The sequence below is a fragment of the Hyperoodon ampullatus genome, assembly GCF_949752795.1.
Source record: "Hyperoodon ampullatus genome assembly, chromosome: 7".
NCBI lineage: Eukaryota > Metazoa > Chordata > Mammalia > Artiodactyla > Ziphiidae > Hyperoodon > Hyperoodon ampullatus.
In genome coordinates this window covers 58,630,773-58,652,930 of record NC_136920.1, presented here as the reverse complement: position 1 = coordinate 58,652,930, position 22,158 = coordinate 58,630,773, and the positions used below count along the sequence as shown (strand labels likewise).

The 22,158-nt window shown below is 41.1% G+C and overlaps 1 protein-coding gene across 1 annotated transcript in view; it reads right to left on the bottom strand.

Moving 5' to 3' along the window:
• C2CD3 (C2 domain containing 3 centriole elongation regulator) overlaps window positions 1-22,158 on the bottom strand; it is a gene marked incomplete at its 3' end in the record, with an annotated part of 122,970 nt that overhangs the window by 34,178 nt on the left and 66,634 nt on the right. Inside the window, exons 21-26 of the mRNA XM_079707983.1 lie at window positions 21,302-21,570; window positions 20,485-20,574; window positions 16,566-17,168; window positions 14,165-14,503; window positions 2,485-2,623; window positions 103-167 (exon numbers count right to left, since the gene is read on the bottom strand). Coding sequence (XP_079564109.1) covers window positions 103-167; window positions 2,485-2,623; window positions 14,165-14,503; window positions 16,566-17,168; window positions 20,485-20,574; window positions 21,302-21,570 — 1,505 coding nt within the window. The remainder of the gene's footprint in view (window positions 1-102; window positions 168-2,484; window positions 2,624-14,164; window positions 14,504-16,565; window positions 17,169-20,484; window positions 20,575-21,301; window positions 21,571-22,158) is intronic.

Sequence of the window (22,158 nt, the reverse complement as noted above, 5' to 3'; positions counted from 1 at the left end):
CATCAGTGCCATGGTTTTACTTGGTTAAAAAAAGAAAAGGATTGGCAAATTGTCAACATGATGTGAACTTATTTTTACAACCAAGTAAGACAGAGTTCATACCTCCTTTATGCCAAACTTTGAAGACCAGAGTTTGTTGTGGGTCCAAAAGAAGCTCTTTTGATAGCCTATTAAGAAAAACAACCACCATAGATTAACTGCATAGGAAGCTCCTCTAGTATGAAACTTAGACTTGAAGAACATCTTATAGTTGCAAAACACTTTTCTAACATTTTCATTTCATGCTTAGGATCATCTTCTAGGACATATTTTTATCTTCACAGTTAAAAGGAGGGAATGGAAGCTCAGAGAGGTGAAGTAACTAGGAACTTGTCAAGACCTAAAAACAAGCAACCGTGATGTAGTATTCTTCCCCCTACCCCTCTACCCCGTTTTATTGGAGCAGGTAAGGATTCTTCTTATGCCTTGTGGTGGTGTGTGGAGATAGTGAGAAGAGAGGAAAAAGTGTTCATTGAGTACCTACCTCGGGCCAGCCATGGTGCCAAGTGTTTCTTATACATGTAATCTGCACAAAAACCTATGACATGGACATTATTATCCTTGTTTTACAGATGATGAAGCTGGGCTCAGAGATGTGAAATCAGTTTTTCAAGGTCACATAAGAGTCAGTAAGTGGCAGAGCTGTGATTTGAACCCTAGTTTGCCTGACTCCAGAGCCACACTGTGCAGAGGCAAGGCACCAAAATAAGAAAGTACCCAGCTTTCTTACCAGGTTAAAGAAGTCAATATGGAATTCACTGAGCACCTCTAATATATTTTATATGAAGTGAATTATATAGTTTTAAACTACAAAGCAGGTACCCTTGCTCCAGGGGAGCAAGATGGAGAACCAGAGAAAACTAAGAGACTTAATTTCCTTCTCCAGACTCCAATGGGGAAATGAAGAGAGCCGACTTCAAGACCAGTGAGAGGCACTGTGCTAACTTGGAACAAATACTGTGTCAGAGATTTGAATTCTAGCTGGGGGTCAAAATATCCACCTCTGAATTCTAGCTCTCCTAGTATTACCTGAGTGACCCTGAGCACTCAGTCTCTTTGAGCCCTGATTTTCCTACCTGTTAAACGGGATATTATTATCTACCTACAAGGTTTCTAGGAGGATCAAATGAAACAATTTTGTGATAAAGAAATTGCACACAGCACCATCATTCATTTTTCTTCTAATCTTGCCTCTGTTACCAACAGACTATGTAACTTCCTTGGGCCACAGTCTCCTCAACTGTATAGTTAGGGGATGAAATGAGGTGATTGTTAATGTTGCTTTAACAAGTTAGTAAAGTTAGGTTCTGAATGAACAAATCACCCTCACTTAGAAGCTCAGCCCTCTGGTCACCCATCTTTTGAGGCAGATTTTATATTTCAGTACTGGCCACTATGGCCAGAATATCTATTATTTCCAGTAGCTCACCATAGACAGTAGTGAGTTGTCACTGCAGTTATAGCTCCTGACTCAAGTCAACCACTCAGATTTCACAACACTGAACATGTGAGCAACTGCTGAGACTCGATTAGGTACATAAACACTGTGAGAAAACAGCAGGTCAGATACCATGTGGCATGGCTGGTGTTGGTGGACAAGAATTAAACTTTGCAAAAGGTGATGCAGTGTAAAGATAATAGTAACAATAATTAGTAATAGAATCCCACTTTTATTGATAATGCAACAGGTAACAGAAGAAAAGGGAGGAGAGCCTGGTACCACAGCAGTGGGCCTCTGTACCAGCCCCTGACCTCCGAGCTGCACTGCCACATGGTTGACAGGACTCCATCTCGCCCTTTTTTTGAGCTTCCAAAGGAGATCTGTCATTTGTTATGTACCTACCACGTACCAGGAAGTAATTTCCCTAAATGTCATGTAATTTGGACCTCTTAATAACCCTGTAAAAATTACCTCCACTTTACAGATGAGGAATCTGAGGCTCAGAGATGTTATATAACTTGTTCACACAGCTAGTAAATGACAGAGATGGGGTATGAGGCCAAGTCTCTCTGGTTCCAAGCCCTGGCTCTTTCCACTGCACCAGAAATCTTTTCCAAGGATGTATAATCCACAGCCTTTCCTGAGATCAGTCCTCTCTGCCTTCTTCACCTAGATAGCTTGCATACATTCTTCCACACTTAGCTGAGGGGTCTTCAGGGACTGTCTTAATCGATTACCTTTAATTCCCACTGCCCAGAACAGAGCAGAGCATATAAGAGGTCTTTACTGAATAATTTTTGAGTTGTACTGAGCAGAGTTAAAAAACACCACAAATAAACCTTTAAACCACCACTAGCTGTGAATTCATAAGCACTAGGATTAAAGGAAAGCATTCTCCAACTCTGCTCAATATTGTTGTGTCTGTTACATTCCTCACTCTGAATTTGTCTCTTGGAACAAAAAGCAGATTTTGGAAGGTTGATGGAAAAACATAAAATACAAACCTTGATTGCTGTTGAAAATTCCAGATGGGGGAATCTGTGTTTTCAACCACTGGGGTGTAGATAGGAGATGGCTCATCAGCTGTTGTGAAGGATACACAACAACTGGGTATTGATACTTTCCTCTGTGTCAAGGGACTCCCTGAAATAGAAAAGAGTGGAGTGACTATACTTTAGGGTACCAAAAAGAATGTGTTGGAAGCCTCTCATTATACAGGTACAAGAAGAGCCATTCTTAGCTCTCTCCTACCTTTGGGTCTTTCTTTGAGCTATTCCCTGTGTCTGAAATGTTTCTGCTATTGAAACTGTCCTTTCAAGGTTCAGTTCATAAATACTACCCAGCAAGAAACAACTTCTCCCATCTCCTTGTACTCTGTGGGATGATGGAAAATATTGGATTAAGAGGCAAAAGACAGAACTGCAAAGAGCCTGGACTTACAAGTCAGATGATCAATGATTAGCTTTGCCATACACATTCTGTGTAACCTTGGGCAAGGCCTATCTAGGCCACCGCTTCCTCAAATGGGGCATATGATACTTACACCTCCTCAGATGTTGTAAACATTAAAAATAAATAATAATAGTAGGTAACACTTCTATAACACTTACTATGTGCCAGGCACTATTCTAAGAACTATACATGTATTAACTCATTTAATCATTACAACAAACCTATGAGAAAGATATTATTATTATTCCCATTATATAGATGAAAAAACTGGGGTACAGAGAGATCAAACACTTATAAAGTGGTCACACATTTACTAAACGGTAAACTGAGAGTCAAATTCAAGCATTCTGGCTCTAGAGTCCAAGCTCTCAGCCATTGCCTGTATTGCCTCCACTAGAGTTAAATGAATGTAAAACACTGAGTACTGTGCTGATGCTAATTTTACAAGATCGGGTTTCCAATGTGGGAGACTCAGTCATTTATTTTCTCTTAAAACAATGTAAAATGAAGACGGATGACAATACTAGATAGTCTAACTCAGCTGTCCAACAAGATAACCACTAACCACAGGTGGCTATTTTACTTTAAATTAGTGAAAATTAAATAAGATTAAAAATTCTGTTTCTTAGTTACACAGCTATATTTCAAGCACTCAATAGCTACATGTGGCTAGTGGCTACCATACTGGACAGTAAAAATATAGAACATTTCCATCACAGTACAAAGTTCTTTTCGACAGTGATGAATAACACAGACTCTATATAATGAAGTAGACTCTATACATTCCATAAGATCCCTTTCAGCTCTAAAATGCTATGACTCAGGATTACAGATGAAGGAAAGAGAAGAGAAGAAAATAAGTAAGTCTTAAATATTATTTACGTGATCCAGAAGAACAAATTCTGTATGTGGATTCTAAATGGTTTGTCTTCTTTCTACCTGACTAGCTCAAGGCTTCCCCAAATGCATACTCCCACTTTGTAGGTGAAGTTAATCTTTGAGGCTCCACCCTGCTCCTTCTCTGATTGCTCCTTTCCGTAACTACTCTTCCAAAGACCCCAGGCTGTCCCTGTGGACAGAAAATCCGATGAACACATTTATACTCAGGAATGCTGATTTTACTCCCCTCCACAAGCAGTGTAACATTTAATAAGTAGCCTTTAAAAGACAGACTCTAGTACCTTCTACTCTGAGAAGCCTCTCTTGACTCTCTAGGCAGAATCTCTGAACGTTATACCCCCATCATTAGATCTCTCCAACTTCAACATTCTTTAGGGAAACAGAAGTGCCTGCAATTTTGCTTTGCTATGTTTTCCTCAACCAAAAGAATTTCCATTAGAGTAGACCAATTTTTTTTTTTGTAGTTTTATTAAGTGCTTTTTTAAAAAATATATATTTTATTTTTTATTAAAGTATAGTTGATTTACAATGTTGTGGCAATCTCTGCTGTATAGCAAAGTGACTCAGTTATACACACACAGACATTTTAAAAAATATTTTTTCCATGATGGTTTATCACAGGATATTGAATATAGTCCCCCGTGCTCTACAGTAGAACCTTGTTTATCCATCCTACATATAATAGTTTACATCTGCTAATCCCACACTCCTAGTCCTTCCCTCCCCCACCCCCCTTCCCCTTGGCAACCACAAGTCTGTTCTCTCTAATTTCCATTAGAGTAGACCAACTCTTTTCAAATTTTCCCACCAAAGTAACAACTTTTAGAGATAAGTAAATACTAAAATCTGGAGCATTGGGGTTTTTGTTGCCTTGAAAGGGCAACAACACACATGACATCTATTAACAGGCTTGTATATTATCTAAAATTTCATGAGGATTTTACATTATCTTCCATAATATAGCCCTATTTGTTTAAACTAAAAATGATATTTCCCCCCAAATCTTGGTAAAAAATTTACGTCATGTTATTTAATCTCGTGACTTCTAACAACCAGACCAGATGGCATTACTTTTTAGTCCCTCTTACTGGGGATAATTAATAAAGAAAGAAAATGGGTGATGAACAGAGACAAAGGAGTGGAGATTTTGCAACAAGGCCTTGGGAAAGAGAACTGAAGAGGAGGAAGAGGAATGCTAGCCTTAGAAGTGAGAGCTGGTAGTGGCTGCGAGGCAGGAGGGAGCTGAGGCATGTGCAAAAGTTGCCAACAAAGCAGGACCCTGAGAAAGGCTTAACCAGGAGGCAGAGAAACACTAAGATACACAGAAGAACTACAGGAGGAACAAAATAGAACAAAAAACCACTGGCTACAACCTGGCAAAACCAGTTTACAAGCATATTCTTGAAAGAGCAGGAAAAAATGATTCTAATAAAATGGTAGTAAGCAAAGAATAATTAATGGAAATCAATAATATAGCACCCGTTGTTACTAATGTAAAATGTACAGAATAGCACTAATGGTACCTTTATCTAGTGAGCTATCTTCTTTAAAAAGTTTTATTTTTGTGAAACTCAACAGTATTACATGGACTGACTTGCTCAGCATCCACCCCCACTAACTTTTACTGTATTGTATTCCTTTAATGGGGAGATTGAAAGGGTCACAGACTCTTTTGTGCTACAGTATGGATACAAATTGGTCTCTACCTGTTATATGCCATTACAACAGATCTGGAAGGCAGACGTGAGGCAGAGGACATACATGTTCCTTTCCCTTTTGCTTTTGCTACTAGCAAGGATGACACTGAGTTTTCTACTCAGGGTTTGGTCCCTGAGGCCCCAGAGGCCCGATGTCAGTAGTGCTGAGGCCCCAGAGGCCCGATGTCAATAGTGCTGATGAGAGTTTCCGATCACTGGGCTGCAGTGTTGGCACTGTATTTCAAACTTAAAAGATCTACTGGTTCTCTCCTGAAAGCTTAGCCTAGAGCCCACTCCCTGAGCCCTTCCAATAACTTGAAGTACCTTAGTAATCTATATTAAACTCCTCTCTGTTTAAAATGGCTGGAGTGGGACTTCCCTGGTGGCGCAGTAGTTAAGAATCTGACTGCCAATGCAGGGGACATGGGTTCAAGCCCTGGTCTGGGAGGATCCCACATGCCGTGGAGCAACTAAGCCCGTGCGCCACAACTACTGAGCCTGCGCTCTAGAGCCTGCGAGCCCCAACTACTGAGCCCACGTGCCACAACTACTGAAGCCCGCGTGCCTACAGCCCGTGCTCCACAACAAGAGAAGCCACTGCAATGAGAAGCCCGCACACTGCAACGAAGAATAGCCCCTGCTTGTCGCAACAAGAGAAAGCCTGCGCACAGCAATGAAGACCGAACACAGCCAAAAATAAATAAATAAATAAATAAATAAATAAATAAAAATAAGTAAATAAAATGGCTGGAGGGAGTTGTTTCCTGTAACTGGACTCTCCCTGACACAGCTTCCATCTCTCTCTCAATCTCACCTCTCTCTCTCTGTCTCCCATTTTCCTTAGTATTAATAGGTCTCAAGCTTCTCAACTGATTTCTTCCAACAGAATGTCATAAATCCTCACAGCTAGGGAGAGATAATCTGCCTCTATACTGACAGCTTCCATAGTACTCTACAATAATCTGTGTGTGTCTGTGTTTCCCTCACTAAACTAATGCACAGAGTAGGCCCACGGCCCTTATTAAAGGTTTGTAGACTCCCTGCTGCCCTTTGTCTACAGATGATTGCCAGGGTTGGAGAAGAGAGAGAAGCTGCCTTGTGTGTGTGCTGTGTGCGCCAGCAGAGGACAGCAGCATCTGCCCAGGAAAGCTCTGAGAGAGATCAGCAGAGAGGACCAACTGTAGTTCTGAGAGATAGGACGCCTCAGTTCTGGTGTACTCTGCCACTGATTTAGTGTGACATATTGGGTACTTCATTCTGGCTCTCTGGGCATCAAGTTTCTTCAGAAACATGTGCTCTCAAATTACTTCCTACGATAAAATTCTATGATTCTAGATATATACCAATACTGCTCCGATCTCTCTCTCATACCTCAATCCCCCCCCCCCTTTTTTTTTTGCAGTACGCGGGCCTCTCACTGTTGTGGCCTCTCCCGTTGTGGAGCACAGGCTCCGGACGCGCAGGCTCAGCGGCCATGGCTCACGGGCCCAGCCACTCTGTGGCATGTGGGATCTTCCTGGACCGGGGCACGAACCCGTGTCCCCTGCATCGGCAGGCGGACTCTCAACCACTGCGCCACTAGGGAAGCCCAACCCCCTCTTTTAAGGTTCGTTATTTTTGAGGCTGCTATTAGCTAAAGTCCCTGAAAGAGTAGTACTATTTTTACTTTGGAAAAAAAGAGTTCCTTATTCAGTCTTGAACAGAAATACTCCTTTCAGCCAAAGAGGCAGGTGATAAAGAAATCTGCTTGGGTCTATCAGGTTTCCCTGGCTCTCCCTTTGTGCTTGGAAATTTAGCTGGGCCTGTTTACCTTCCTGGAAAAGGTCAAGTTCTAATATACTTTTGGAGGCAGCCGAGATGAAAACTGCTATACTTCCTACTGGGTTGGGACACACATTGAGAGCAGTTAAGAGGACTTGAGATGAGCCAGCTTTACCATTTTAAGAGTTTTCACTGGATTTCCTGTGTTTTACATAAGTATGAAAGTAGTAGTTTTATGCATCAAAAATGGTATGATTGCTTCAATGAGATTAAAATAACCACCCCTTATTTTTAACACTTTACAGCTTACAGTTTTATTATCAGCACTAAACTTGTGCTGATGACATCCCTGATAATCACACAAGATGGGTGTCTCTGTCTCTATTTTACAAATAAGGCAACCAAGGAACAGAGAGGTAAAGTGGCTTGCTTGTCACACATCTGGTAAACTAGCATTTGGAAGATCCAGCCAGGTTTCCTAACTCCTATTCCAGGGATATTCCATTGCAATACTTCTAATTAATTCTACCTGGTTAAGAGAAAAGCTCTCCCTCTGGCCTGGAGTGAACAGATGGAAACTTTCCCTCAAGCAATGCCCAAATTTTTATGTTAATAAAAACCTAGTTCAGTTTTGTTAAGCTAACATTAACTGACAGCTGCTCTGTGGCACACCTGCACAGATGAGTCAGATCTGATTCTTGATCTGGAGGCAGAGACACAGATAATTATAATACAATAAGATAAAGACTATGCCAAAAGCACAGGGGACTGTGGGAACAGAGAAGGACCCGTAACCCTGCCTGGGTAGTTGAAAGAGAGCCTCTAAAGGATGATGATACTGAAGATGGTTTTGATTTTCACTGAGTCTAATTTAGATTACCTCAAATCACTTTACATTTCTGTTCCTTGATTGCCTCATTTGTAAGACAGGGCTAGAGATACCGGTCATGTTGAGTATAAGTACACAAGTCTTATGAGTACTGAAGCTGATTCTTGAAGGTTCCTTAGAGCCTTTTCTAACAAAAGTATCCAAGAAACTCTTGTATTTCAGAACCAGGACCACAGTGGGGACTATGCTGCCTCAGGTTTAAGGCATAATTCAGGACTGTTAGTGAATCCTCTGCATGCAGCTTTGCACTAAGGAATCATTCGTTTCCTTCCTCAAGGAAGAAGCTTCTAAGGCATGAGAGGGACAGACACAGAGAACACTGTTGAAGGCAGGAGGACAGCCAACCTGGATATTAAGGAAGCATCTACATGGTTTTCACAAAAGCTTGGCCATTTATAACTGACTCAGAGTGTGGGATATGCTGCCCTCAGCTCCATATTCTTAGAAGATGAGAGGTGAAGAGAACCTTAGAAATGATTTTATATGACCATCACATTTCACAGCTGAGGAAAAGAGAACTGGGTTTGCTCACAGTCACTAAGCAAGTTAATGGCTTAGCTAGGGCCAGAAGTCAGTCTTCTGACTCCCATTCCAGAAGTCTTTCTATTATATCATCATTTGGAAGGCAATTTTAGAGAGATGATGGGCAGGTCTGTACACTCAGGGCCCAGCACAGGGTCTGACTGAAGCATAAATATTTGCAGGGCGAAGGACTATATGGGCCTATCACCGCAAGGGTAGGACTTGGGAGACAAGAGACCTCTGAAAGTGTCCACTCTGAAGCTTGATCTACCCTGGCTAAATGGAAAGAGGCCAAATAACAAGTGATTTACAGATTTGTAACTCATACCAGAAATATGAGAGGTGTTGAGCATCATATTCACAAACAAGAGCAGATTATGCTTGCTTAGTTGCATCAGGAAGACCCAGGTGTTGGGATACAGAAATAAACTCACAGTCCCTGTCCCCAAGGAACAGGCAGCCTAGTGGAGAGACACATTAAGAAACATTTTCAGTACAAAGCAATAAGTATAACCTCAGTAGTATAATGAAAAAGATATTGAAAGAGAATATTGTTCGCAGCAATCATTGAAAGGGCTACCGCATTAGTCCAAGTTTCTGAAGGCTGAACAAGCAAGGAGGCAGTGAGAATAGAGAAAAGGTGACAGAAACCTTCTGTGTAAGAGGACATGATCCTATACCCTGTATTAGACACAGTGGAAGCTTAATAACTATTTGTTGAATGAATCTATTAATCCCTGCAACTTCTCCTCTGCTAAATTTCCACATAAGCAACTTTCCTGCAGGAGAGGCAAAGCATAAAATCAGAGTACGTATTAAAAGGAGAAAAAGGGCATTTGAGCAAGGTCTCATATTCATCTGCTGCCTCATTTAACAAATATTCACTGCTTATTATGTGTCAGACACAGTTCTGGTGTTGGGGATTTAGCAGTAAATAAAACAAAAAATTTCTGTCTCTGTAGGACTTATCTTTTTCTAGAAAGACAGAAAATAAACAAAATACACTATTTAAAGGCCACAGGAAAAAATAAAGCAGGAAAGGGGGACAGGTATTGTTGGAGAAAGGCTGTAATTTTAGATGGGTGACCAAGGAAGGCCTTGCTGAGCCGGTGATTTCAGTAAAGACAGGCCAGGAGTGAAGAATATTCCAGGCACAGAGAGAACACCAGATTCAAAGGCCCCAAGCAGGAGTCTGCCTATACATTTAAGAAAAAGCAAAGAGGCCAGCGTGGCTGGAACAGGGTGACTAAGAGGAAGAGCAGGATGTTGGGGAGAATTTGGTAACTGGGGAAGGGAGAAAGGAATCCTGGCTAAGAAAGGTGCATGAGCACAGACCCAGGGAATGGCTTGCCATATGTTACAATTGGAAGGGAAAGGAAGCCAAGCACTGCTGGAAAAAGTCAGCATTGTGCCACCAGTATGTCCACTGCCACTCTAAAATCATGTCAATTAGTCTTAGTTGAGCCCTTGCTGCAGTTCAGCAATTTTCTTATTTATATCTTCATGATTCTCTATAGATCCCTTGTAATGACCGTGAACTTCAGCCAAAGAGGATCAACTGCCACCACAATTCCCCATGTTTGCTCCAAGGAGGCCTAGAACATACACTTTCCCACTTCAATATCTTTGCTCAAGTTGAGATAACCACCTGGAATTTCATTCCCACCTTTCTGAAATCATATTCATTCTAAAAAGTTCTGATTTCTCAGACATGTCTGATTTCTCTGTTTCTAAACTCTCTAGACACTAGATATATATATTTTTTGTGCTTCTTTTTTCTTGAATTTTATTTATTTTTTATACAGCACGTTCTTATTAGTTATCTATTTTATACATATTAGTGTATATATGTCAATCCCAATTGCCCAATTCATCACACCACCGCCATCCCCCCCGCCACTTTCCCCCCCTTGGTGTCCATACGTTTGTTCTTTACATCTGTGTCTCTATTTCTGCCCTGCAAACCGGTTCATCTGTACCATTTTTTCTAGGTTCCATATACACGTGCTAATATACGATACTTGTTTTTCTCCTTCTGACTTACTTCACTCTGTATGACAGTCTCTAGATCCATCCATGTCTCTACAAATGACCCAATTTCGTTCCTTTTTATGGCTGAGTAATATTCCATTGTATATATGTACCACATCTTCTTTATCCATTCATCTGTCGATGGGCATTTAGTTTGCTTCCGTGACCTGGCTATTGTAAATAGTGCTGCAATGAACATTAGGGTGCGCTTGTCTTTTTGAATTATGGTTTTCTCTGGGTATATGTCCAGTAGTGGGATTGCTGGGTCATATGGTAATTCTACTTTTAGTTTTTTTAAGGAAACTCCATACTATTCTCCATAGTGGTTGTATCAATTTACATTCCCACCAACAGTGCAAGAGGGTTCCCTTTTCTTCACACCCTCTTCAGCAATTCTTGTTTGTAGATTTTCTGATGATGCCCATTCTAACTGGTGTGAGGTAATACTGCACTGTAGTTTTGATTTGCATTTCTCTAATAATTAGTGATGTTCAGCAGCTTTTCATGTGCTTCTTGGCCATCGGCATGTCTAGACACTAGATATTGTACTACCTACCCTTCTGGTCCTTAGAGCATTCTGCTTTATACATCAATAATCATGTAGTTGCTAATCCCCTTATCTGGGTTATCAGCTCTTGGAGGACAGAAACCATGTGTCATTTGCTCTGCACTTTCTTTACCTGGCACTGGCCTGGCACAGATTTACTACTTGATGAACTGAACCACCATTCTTGCAATATAAGCACAGGACTGGGTGTACAGTACATAAGCACCCTTTTAAATACAGAGAGTAAACAGGACTAACTGGTAAACACGGTTTATCTCATACCTAAGAGTCAGGATGGTATAGAGGAAAGAGCACGGGTTTTAGGTCCAGACATAGCTGGATTCAAATTCCAGCTCTGTAGAGCTTATTAACTATGTAACTCAAGTCATTTTACCTTTTTGAGCTTCAGTTTCCTCATTCATAAAATGGATATGTACTGTAATCTGTTCATAAAATAACCCCACTGTGGTAAGGATTAAATGAGATAATTAATGTACAAAAAAGAGAATAAAATTTGGCACAAGGAGATGCTCAATGAACTATTGTCAATTGTCAAGCCGTATTTAAAAAATGTAACTCTGGGGGCTTCCCTGGTGGCGCAGTGGTTGAGAGTCCGCCTGCCGATGCAGGGGACGCGGGTTCGTGCCCCGGTCCGGGAAGATCCCACATGCCGCGGAGCGGCTGGGCCCGTGAGCCATGGCCACTGAGCCTGTGCGTCCGGAGCCTGTGCTCCGCAACGGGAGAGGCCACAGCAGTGAGAGGCCCGTGTACCGCAAAAAAAAAAAAAAAAGTAACTGTCTAATTGAGAAGTTACAAGTATATTTGCTTTTTGCAATATGGGGGCAACCCCTAAAATGGAACATAACCATATTTTTGCACATTAAATTTTATTTTCAATGCAAAAACAAAAAACCAAAACAGTTCTTGTAAAAAATCAAAGCTTTTTTTTGTGCTTTCCTTAAATTCATTCATGTATTGGTTTTTCTCTTTTAAAAAAATTCAGTTTTTACAAATCAGACTTGTCAAAAATGGGCTGCTTTGGTAGGGCAGTAAAAAAGCAAAAACTGTTTCCCAACTTTGTGACTCATACAGTATGGACCTCAGTATCTCTAACACAGCACAGCAAGACTATGTGGAGAAGACTTTGTCCTGAGATAGAATGTTTCAGGGTCTCTGACACACAAAGGTTATGAGAAGGATGAGAACCTCAGAGTCTTTGTAGAAACTTATAATCCTGGAAGTAATGTCTGTTGGTAGTGTGTATATGGAGAAACAGAAATGAAAGACAGACAACAGTTACTAGGAGCATGAATTCTGTTTCTGTTCCAAAGTAATAAGGATACACAGAAAAACTGAGGCAACACAGAATTGATAGGAACCGAGTAGGGAGGCCAAACCAGAAGATGTATATTGAAACCTTCTGGACTCATAAGGCTATGGTTTTCTGGCTCTCAGAACCATCACACATCTCAGAACTGTTAATCACAGCCATTTACAGATGAGAAATTCAAGACACAGAGAGACAGTAACTTGCTCAAAGTCACTAGCACACACAACTTATTGGAAATACAGGGCTGAATACATTCCTACTAGAATGTAAGCTCCACAAGGGCACTGTTTTGTCTGTTTTGTTCATTGTTTTATCCCCAGCACCATGGACAGTGCTCACATATAGCAAGTATGACATAAGTTTTGTTGCTGAATGAATGAATAATGAATGAATAAATGAATGAGATAAGGTCTTTGCTCTTAAACAGCCCCTACCTAGTGGAGAAGAAAATCATGCAAACAATGTTAGTACATGTGATATATGCTATGATAAAAAGGGCAAAAGTGCTAGGAGAGCAAACAGGAGGCAGCCTTTATGTCAGAGAAACTGGTAAATGGTGATGTTTGAGCTGAGTCTTGAGAGAGGAGTGGGAATTAAGCAAGCGAAAGTGAAGGGTGATGGCAAAAGGGAAGATTTTAGGAGAGATTACAGGCTGACTAAAAAGTAGGGCAGAGGTTCCTTGTGCCATGGATTACTTTGGCTGTCTGGTGAAGTCTATGGGCCTCTTCTAATATATACATATATATTTTTAATGCTACTTGTAAAATACATAAGATTACAAAGAAATGAAATTATATTGGCATAAGTTATCAAAGCATTAAAAAACAGTGACATAGTAATCACTATAGTTTTATTAATGCATAACAAGATCTAACTGTAGGTTTAATAACTACTGTAATTTTAAAGTAATGACAGGTATAAATGATATTCCAAGATATCTGCAGTAACTAAAATGTGATATGAAAATACCTGTGATTTCTATTGTTGACAACATCACAGGTACTGTTAATATTACTAGGGTCTATTGCCTACACTCACAACTGGAGAAAATGTTCAATTTTAGTTACAGATTAATAAAAATAAAGATGTAATTATTTTCCTATCCAAGTTCACCTACCCTGACTTTAATCCTTGGATCCCTGTGGGCTTATGGATCCAATGCTAAGAACCCTTGGCCCTAGGTACATAATGAAGAGGGCCTGAGTTGGAAGGAATGGAGAAGAAGGTAGAGATCTAAGAGAAATTTAAGAGATACAACAATTTTAATGGATCTGATGATTTGATGGTGGAGAAGGAAAAGAGAAGTATCTAAGTTGATACTCAGGTTTCTGGACTGGGGAAATTATGATATGCAAAATTAGGATAACTGACAAGGCCCACTTAGGGCCTCAGAAAGGCTTTCACTTGGCTTAAACCTTTAGGCTTGAGAAATATAATTATGATTAAGATGATTAACAATTCTTCCAGACCCTGTCATGATTAGAAAGATTTGTGAAGAGAGGACCATAGCCTGTGGAGTCACATACCTATTTACGGATAAGTGAGCAGAACATACCTTTCAAGCTCAAGTGCATTGCTCTTTCTACCAGGATACTGACTGCAAAAGTTCCATCCAATGCAGTAGGGCCCTCCTGGGCCAGGCAGACTTCAGCTGTGGTGCTGCTGCAGGGGACCTGGGTGGAGGTCGGAGACTTCTGGTGGTCATGTGGTGGAGAGAGCTGGAGCTCATCATTTCCTCTGGGGAGCTGCTCAGACTCACTGGGGCTGCTGCAGTCCGTGGAGTCCAGCTCATTAGTGGGCCCAGGGTGTGAAGAAAGAGAGGAGAGAACCACATGAACTCTCAAGGCAGCTCCTGAGAGGTTGGAAGCATTTCGTCCAAATAGAGGATACACACCTGCAAGAGGATGAAGGAGGATAAGCCTAGGCAAGCAGGGACACTCTCTAAACCTGGAGATGCTCTCTGAGGGTGCTTGTGGCCCTCTCTCCTTTGGCAGGGCTACAGGCCCTAATATACCAATTTGCAGAGAAACTGTGAAGTTAACACACACTGTGAGAGTTTTTACTGCCTCCCTCCCCCATCACTACCTGCAACAATGGAAAGTAGTGAGAGGTCTGATTTCAAGGCAAGAGGGTAAAAAGCTGGTGGGAGTGGAAAAGTATGAGGGAATGGACAATCTGAAAAGTTGAATACTGCCTTTGGTATCCCTCAATAAAAAGAGGTATTTGTGTTTGAGTTCTGATCCTTAAATCTATATTCAGTTTCCCAAACCTACTTGCTCCAGCAGAGTGAAGTTAAAAGCCTGTCTTTAAGAACTTTAGTTCAAGTGAGGCTTGCACACTTCGAGGACTTTTTCTGTAGTCTCTTTGAAGTGACTCTAGGCCAGCCCAGATAAAACAGGGCACAAGGCATTTGATGAGGTGCTCAACAGAGCCAGAAATATACCTGCTGGGTCCAGAGAGAACCAGAGAATCTGGGACGATCACCCAGATGCTCAGTTCTCCTTCTTTAGCTTGGGCCACCCGCTCAACAACAGGGTCAGAGCACAAGGCTAACAGAGCTAAAACAGGGTTGTGACTCGGTTTCTTCAACCGTATAGTGGGGGAAATAACTAACCTTACAGGAATGTTAAGATGAATAAATATGACGTTTGTAAAGGGTCTAGTCTGGCCATCTCCAATTCAGTCTGTACTATAGTTGCCAGCCTTATTTATCTAGAAAGCAAAGTTGTGTCACTCTTCTCTTCAGAAGCCGTTAAAATAGCTTTCCATAGCTCTCACAAAAAAGTCCAAACTCTCCTGCTTAGAAGAGGCCTTCAACATAGTACTCCTGCCCAGCTGTCTAGCTTCATCTCCCATCATCTCCCAACCTATATATCCTGTGATCCAGCAGTACCAAATTATGGCACCTAATTGCACCTAAAATGTATCAAACTGCTTCCTGCCTCTGTGCCTTCACCCACGCTGTTTCCGTTTAGAAAACCCTTCTCTCCCCCTTTTCGTGACTTACTCCTAAATCCTCTGTAACTCAGGTCAAGCATCATCACTTCCACTGGGATGCTGTCCTTGAACCAAAGAGATGTTGTGTCCCTGTGCTCCCACAGTGCCACTGAGAATACCTTTTTCACAGTTCTTATACTTCGCTGTAATTGTTTATTTACTACCCTACTCTCCCATTAGACTATAAGCTCATTAACTATTTCTGACTCATCTTTGAACTCCCAGGGCCAAGTACATGTAGCAAATACTGAACAAATGTTTGAAAGAAAAGCACCCATAGTGCCACTTGCAAAATGTTACCTTTCTCCTTTCAGACCAGTTTATTACCATGTAGATTTTATGATTCCAAGATGTGCTGACCAGAGAGAGAGGATACCCTAATCTCATTAGCAGGTATGCTTTTCAATGTATTTTAAAACCAACATTCTAGATTATAATATAGGCTCTTATACAGGTGGTTAAAGGTAGTCTCCTAAATTCACTCATTTTTATTTTACATGTATTAACTGAGGGCTTACAATGTTCTAGACACTATGTTAGGTGCAACAACCTTATGAATTTGGATGTAGTCTAAGGCTACAAAGTTCAGCACCAGTTCTTAGATCTCAGATAGTATACCTTAGATTCCACTAAGGTATACTGTCACTAGATAATGCCCTTCTTAAAGCATGCAGCGAACCTCTTTCTGAAATCTCTGTAGTTTTAAGAAGCATTACTAAATTACTATTAATCTTTCAACATGCAACAATGGAAAGAACACTTACTAACATGTGACCCTGGGCAGTTACCCAACCTACCTGAGCCTCCATTTTCATGACTGAAAAACAGGTTTCATACCTACCTCACATGATTGCTGGGAGGATCAAAGAAAATAATGTCTGAGAGGGTGTCTCACACAGTGCTTGTCATGGAGCAGCAGGTGCTCAAACCACAAGTGCTAAGGCTGGTTCCTCACTTACCACTGACAGTTAGTGTCCTTGCTGACCTCTCCCCAAGTCTGGCCAGGTCCACATAGGCTGAGCCAATCCAGCTGTCTGTCTGATGGGGCCTCTCCACACTGTCATTGCCATAAGCCCGCCAAACCTGGATCTCTAACCTCTCCTCTCTGAAGTACCAAAGCAGTGATGGGCTCCTAGAGACTTCTGCTCTTTTGGATGCCTTGAAAGTAACCATGACCTGCTTTTTGTTTGCAGATTCCTTAGGCTTCTTGAGAGGTGTCCAAAAGCCTTCATGATCGTATAGCTTGTAGCGGAGGTAGCAATATGTATTCTTGTGAATGTGCTTCTGGCCAGCAAGCAGCACGCAATGGATGGGCAGCCAGAGCCTCGGGGTGGAGATGGTAACAGTGGCTGGCTCCTCTTCATCCATCTTGACAAAATCCTTCAGATTATTCTCAAAGCTCCAGCCCAATAGCTCAGCAGCTTCCAACACTCGCTCTCTGTCTCCAGGATGGGTGAAGGAAATGGAAAGCTCCAGACCACCCACAATCTTCTGCATGAGCTCCAAGCCGTGAGGCAGGGCCCCCTCTTCTGGTAAAATGATAGGATACCATCCTGTGATCCCTTATGAAAGAAAAGGAAGATTTTTAAATTATTGTTTTAAAAGTAAAAAGACTTAGCCACTTTCCACCCCATAGCCACTATCACCCTGGTCCAAGACAGAAGAGAGAACATATACCCACAGTGCGTTGAAGTTTGTTTCATCTGACCACTGAAAGACAATGAGATCAGGTGGAAGAACAAAGGCTAGGAGCTGGAAGACCTGCATTTTCTTCTTGGCTCAGCCCAAAACTAGTGGTTCAGTCTGGGTAAGCCATTAATTTCTCTCAGCCCTATTTCCTTACCTGACAAATGGGAAAAATAGTGCTGATCTTGCTTACCAGACAACCTTATTATAATTGTCAAATGAGATAATGATTTTGGAAGAGCTTTGAAAGAAAATAAAAAATGTGAAATATTATTATGGTACTATGAGTACAATGGAGAAGGCATGGGATAAGATCAGGAGATCTGGGGTCTAGCCCCAGGTCTTTCACCAAGGGAATTGCCACTTAGTGAACACATACAAAGGACCAGGCACTAGATTTCAAAATAACAATTTAAAATATTAGCTACTTGTTACTGAGCATCTATTATGTGTCAGAAATTCTCTTATGCTTTATATATATTACTTCATTTAATTCTCTTAATAACCCTGTGAAGTTCTGAGGATTAAATGGGATAATAATCCCTATTTTGCAGATGAGGAAATGGAAGAGACCTGCCCAAGTTGTTATAGCTACCAGGTAGTAGAGCCAGGATTTGAACCCAGGCCTAGCTGGCTTTAAAGTTTACACACCACCTATTATAGGTTCACAATATCTTTTTTTTTCCTTTAAATTTTATTTATTTATTTATTTTTGGCTGCATTGGGTCTTCGTTGCTGCTTGTGGGCTTTCTCTAGTTGCGGTGACCAGGGGCTACTCTTCGTTGGTGTGCATGGGCTTCTCATTGCAGTGGCTTCTCCTGTTGCGGAGCATGGGCTCTAGGCACACGGGCTTCAGCAGTTGTGGCACGCAGGCTCAGCAGTTGTGGCTCGCAGCCTTAGTTGCTCCGCAGCATGTGGGATCTTCCCAGACCAGGGCTCAAACCCGTGTTCCCTGCATTAGCAGGCGGATTCTTAACCACTGCGCTATCAGGGAAGTCCTGGCTCACAATATCTTATCTAGAACCCTTAGGGTCAGATTTGTTTCTGAATTTAAAAATTTTCAGATTTTAGAAAGATACTGTGGTACATAAATTATGAATATTTTTCATAATGAATATTATGTACTAGTCAGTGGTCACATAGATCAGGGGTTGGTAAACTTATTCTGTAAAAGGCCAGATAGTAAGTATTTTAGGCTTTTGGGCCACATGGTCTCTGTTGCAACTATTCAGCTATGTTGTTATAGTGAGAAAGTGGACACAGAAAATATGTAAATGAATGGGCACAATGTGTTCCAATAAAGCTATATAATCAGGCAGTGGCCTAAGTCAGAAAATAAAGACTAAATAGTCTCATGTCAATTGAGGTCAGGTTTGGCTGCTTAATGAGTTAATAAAAAACTTTTGACTTTCTGAGCTTTTTGGATTTCATAATTATGTAAAACAGATTGTGGATTGGTATAATATTCACAGCAATTTTCTGAGAAAGGTTTTGTATTAATTAAAATTATAGATGGGAAGATTCAGACTTATTGAGATTAATTTGCCAAAGGCCACTTAAGGTGTTATGATTTTTGGAAAAGGCATTTAATTTTTTTGGGCCTTCCAAGTTTTCATTTATAAAATGAGGACACTGAAATGAGGAGGTTGATCTCTATGACTCCATTTGACTTGGTTGGTCTAAGAACCTATGGCTTTGGCTTTAGTAATTTCTCATCACTTGGGTATTAATTTCCTCACAACCTAGTGCTTCTTAGCTTATTTGGTCACAGGCCCCTTTGGCTTTAATGAAAGTTATCCCCAGAAAAATGTACAAATACAAATACATAAAAAATTTCACACCACTTCAGCATGTAAGTGAATTAGATCATTCCTCTTGCTCTGTGATTCTGTAATTGAGATTACTGGCAGGAAGAAACAAAATAGAATGTTCACTTTAGAATAACTCAGAATATAAAGACCAATGATACATTCCAAACTGTCTAAAAGGTTTATTTCCAAGGGGTTAAATTTAATTTGTGAAGGTGGGATTTCTCAGATGGTGCCTATTCTCTGACAAACTCTGTAGTAAGTTTCAGAAGGAAGGAAACTGAGGTGTCCTATGTGCCCAGTCCTGTGCAAAGATCTTTCACGTGTATAATTTCATTGAATGCTTCGATAATCTTGCAAAGATCTTATTATTTCCATTTTTAGAGATGAGGAAACTATGGATCTGAGAGATGAAGTGACTTGTTCTAGATCACAGTTAGTGACAGAAGTGAGATTTGAACCCTATATCAAGTTGTAGAGACTTCTCTCTGGCAGGCACATAGTACCTGTTTATTGAGTATTGCTCAAACTTCAATTCACAATTAAATTTGGGAGATGTGTGATAAAATTTTGGAAACTAGATTATACAATCCCAGGGAGGAAGATGGGCAAGAGGAGGAAAACTAACATTTACTGAGTGCCTACTATGTGTCAGGTACTTTATACAGCCTATTTCATTGATTCCTACCTCGTAGACTTGTCAGCATTAACAGTCTCCATCCATAAGGTAAGTGGGGCTCAGAAAGGTCAAGGTCACTCTGTCAAGGTCACTGAGCTAGTAAAATGTAGGACGGGACCAATATTTCCAGACTACTGCCCTGGTGGTTGTGCCTTCTTTTGGGTCTTTACCTCATACCCTTATTCCTTCTTCAGTGAGAGAGGAGAGTATAGTGAAAAAGAATGGGCAAATCTGGATTTGATTTCTAGTACTCTACTACCTGGCTGTGTGGTTGACAAATCACTTAACCTCTGTAAGCCTAAGTTTTCTCATCTGTCAAATGAAGATAATCCTGTATCCCCATCAGTAAGAGTTACCATGAGGCTCAAAAAAGATCTGAGAAAATATTTTACAAAGTGCTATATAATGCAATGGGTATTGCCATATTTATTATAAGTAGTATCATTATCTTTCCTGGAGTAAGATGACAGTACAATGTTTTGAGCTTCTTTGTTTTATTAGAAGGCCTTTGAAATGATTAGGAAAGGACTTAAAATGTTTTTGAGAAAACCTTTGAGGTATCTGGGAGAGTTCAGAAGCATGTGTTAAGGTTTTTTTTTTTTTTTTTTTTTTGCATATCTTGCAAGAGAGCCAGACAAGATGATCTCTTGCAGGGAAGTGAATGGGAAAGGGTAGGATTAGAAAGTGATAATCCAGGATCCCTACCAGATCTCTTGATCAGCAGATCTTTTGTTGGAATCTTTACTACTCCAAGCAGATAATCTTTGAACAAGCGGATACTGGTTATATCACTGGCTGTTAAATCGAACAAAGAAAGAGAAATTATTTGGTGGTCTGCTGACCAAAGGGCTTGTATTACAATATAGCCATATAATCCTCCACTTACACTCAGTGAATTTCAGTGTTGGAAGATGCATTAGAGATCATCTTGCTCCAGTCAGAACTTGAATGCCCTCTAAATCATTTTAATTAAATCATTAAGTATGTGTATACACACACCTAAATTTTGAAAAATTCAGGCATACAGAGAAGTTAAAAGAATACTACAATGAACAATGAACTCCTATATACCCTTCACCTAGATTCACCCACTAACATCTTTTTTTTTTTTTCTTTGCGGGCCTCTCACTGTTGTGGCCTCTCCCGTTGCGGAGCACAGGCTCCGGACGCACAGGCTCAGCGGCCATGGCTCACGGGCCCAGCCGCTCCGCGGCATGTGGGATCTTCCCAGACTGGGGCATGAACCTGCGTCCCCCGCATCGGCAGGCGGACTCTCAACCACTGTGCCACCAGGGAAGCCCATCACCCACTAACATCTTGACACATTTGCTTTATCTCTCTCTACATTCTCTCAAACACACTCTCAATACATATTCTACATATTTTTGCTATACCCTTCAGAAGTAAGTTGCAGAGAATGACTCCTCACCCCTAAACACTTCAGCATGTACCTCCTAGGAAGTGCTATACCATTCAAAACAGTGCCCTTTTTAATTTTGATTGTGAGTCATTTGGTGCTCACCTGACTTGGTATCTTCATGATAAATAGCAAAAGTAACTTCTGCAAACTCCAACAACTCTGCCAGGAAACAGGCTTCTCCACTGCAGTGCTGAGTTACCAAGTTACATGAGAATTCACTGTGATGGGAGAACTCAGGACAGAAGGAACAGGCCACAGGGTGGGTTTGGCGCTGTTCTCCCTTGGGCAGGAAGGACAGATGAGTGGTGACAAAGGCATTGACCCCGACTGTGGCACTAAACTGCAGAGCAGGTTCCTGCTCAGCCAAAGCCCTGTAGGGGAGAAGGGTGGGAATGAGAAGGAGGTAATATCAGAAATCAGCTTGACTGCCTAGAAAACATCACCACTTCCACAAGGCCACCAAGAACACTAACCAACCATGTGTTTCCTATTTAGGCTTTTGGCAATGCCACTATGTGTTTTCTTAGTAATCTCGATATCACAGTGTACATGTATATGAGGGAGACAATATTCATCTGCCTACTAAAGTGATACTACAAGGACACTCCATTGTACTGGTCTGGCTTCTTGTCCTTTTTTCTTAAAAGCGCAACACAGACCAAATGCGGGACTTACAAAAAACTGCCTGCCATCTAACCTGACTTTCCCTGTGAGTTCCCAGAGAGAAAAGCAACTGAGTTTCTTATCTATTACTCAGTCTCTCTGAGGTCTACTGAGTATCGAAATTCCAAGTCCTTCTCTGTCAATTAAGCAGTAGTTAATTTAACACCATGTTTAAGAATTCTGACCTGGGCTGGGTCTTACCCAGAACAGGTACTCCATTATACACAAGTTTCATGCCTCCATGGCCTTTGCACATGTTCTTCTCTTTGACCAGAATAATCTTCAGCTCTCTTGGG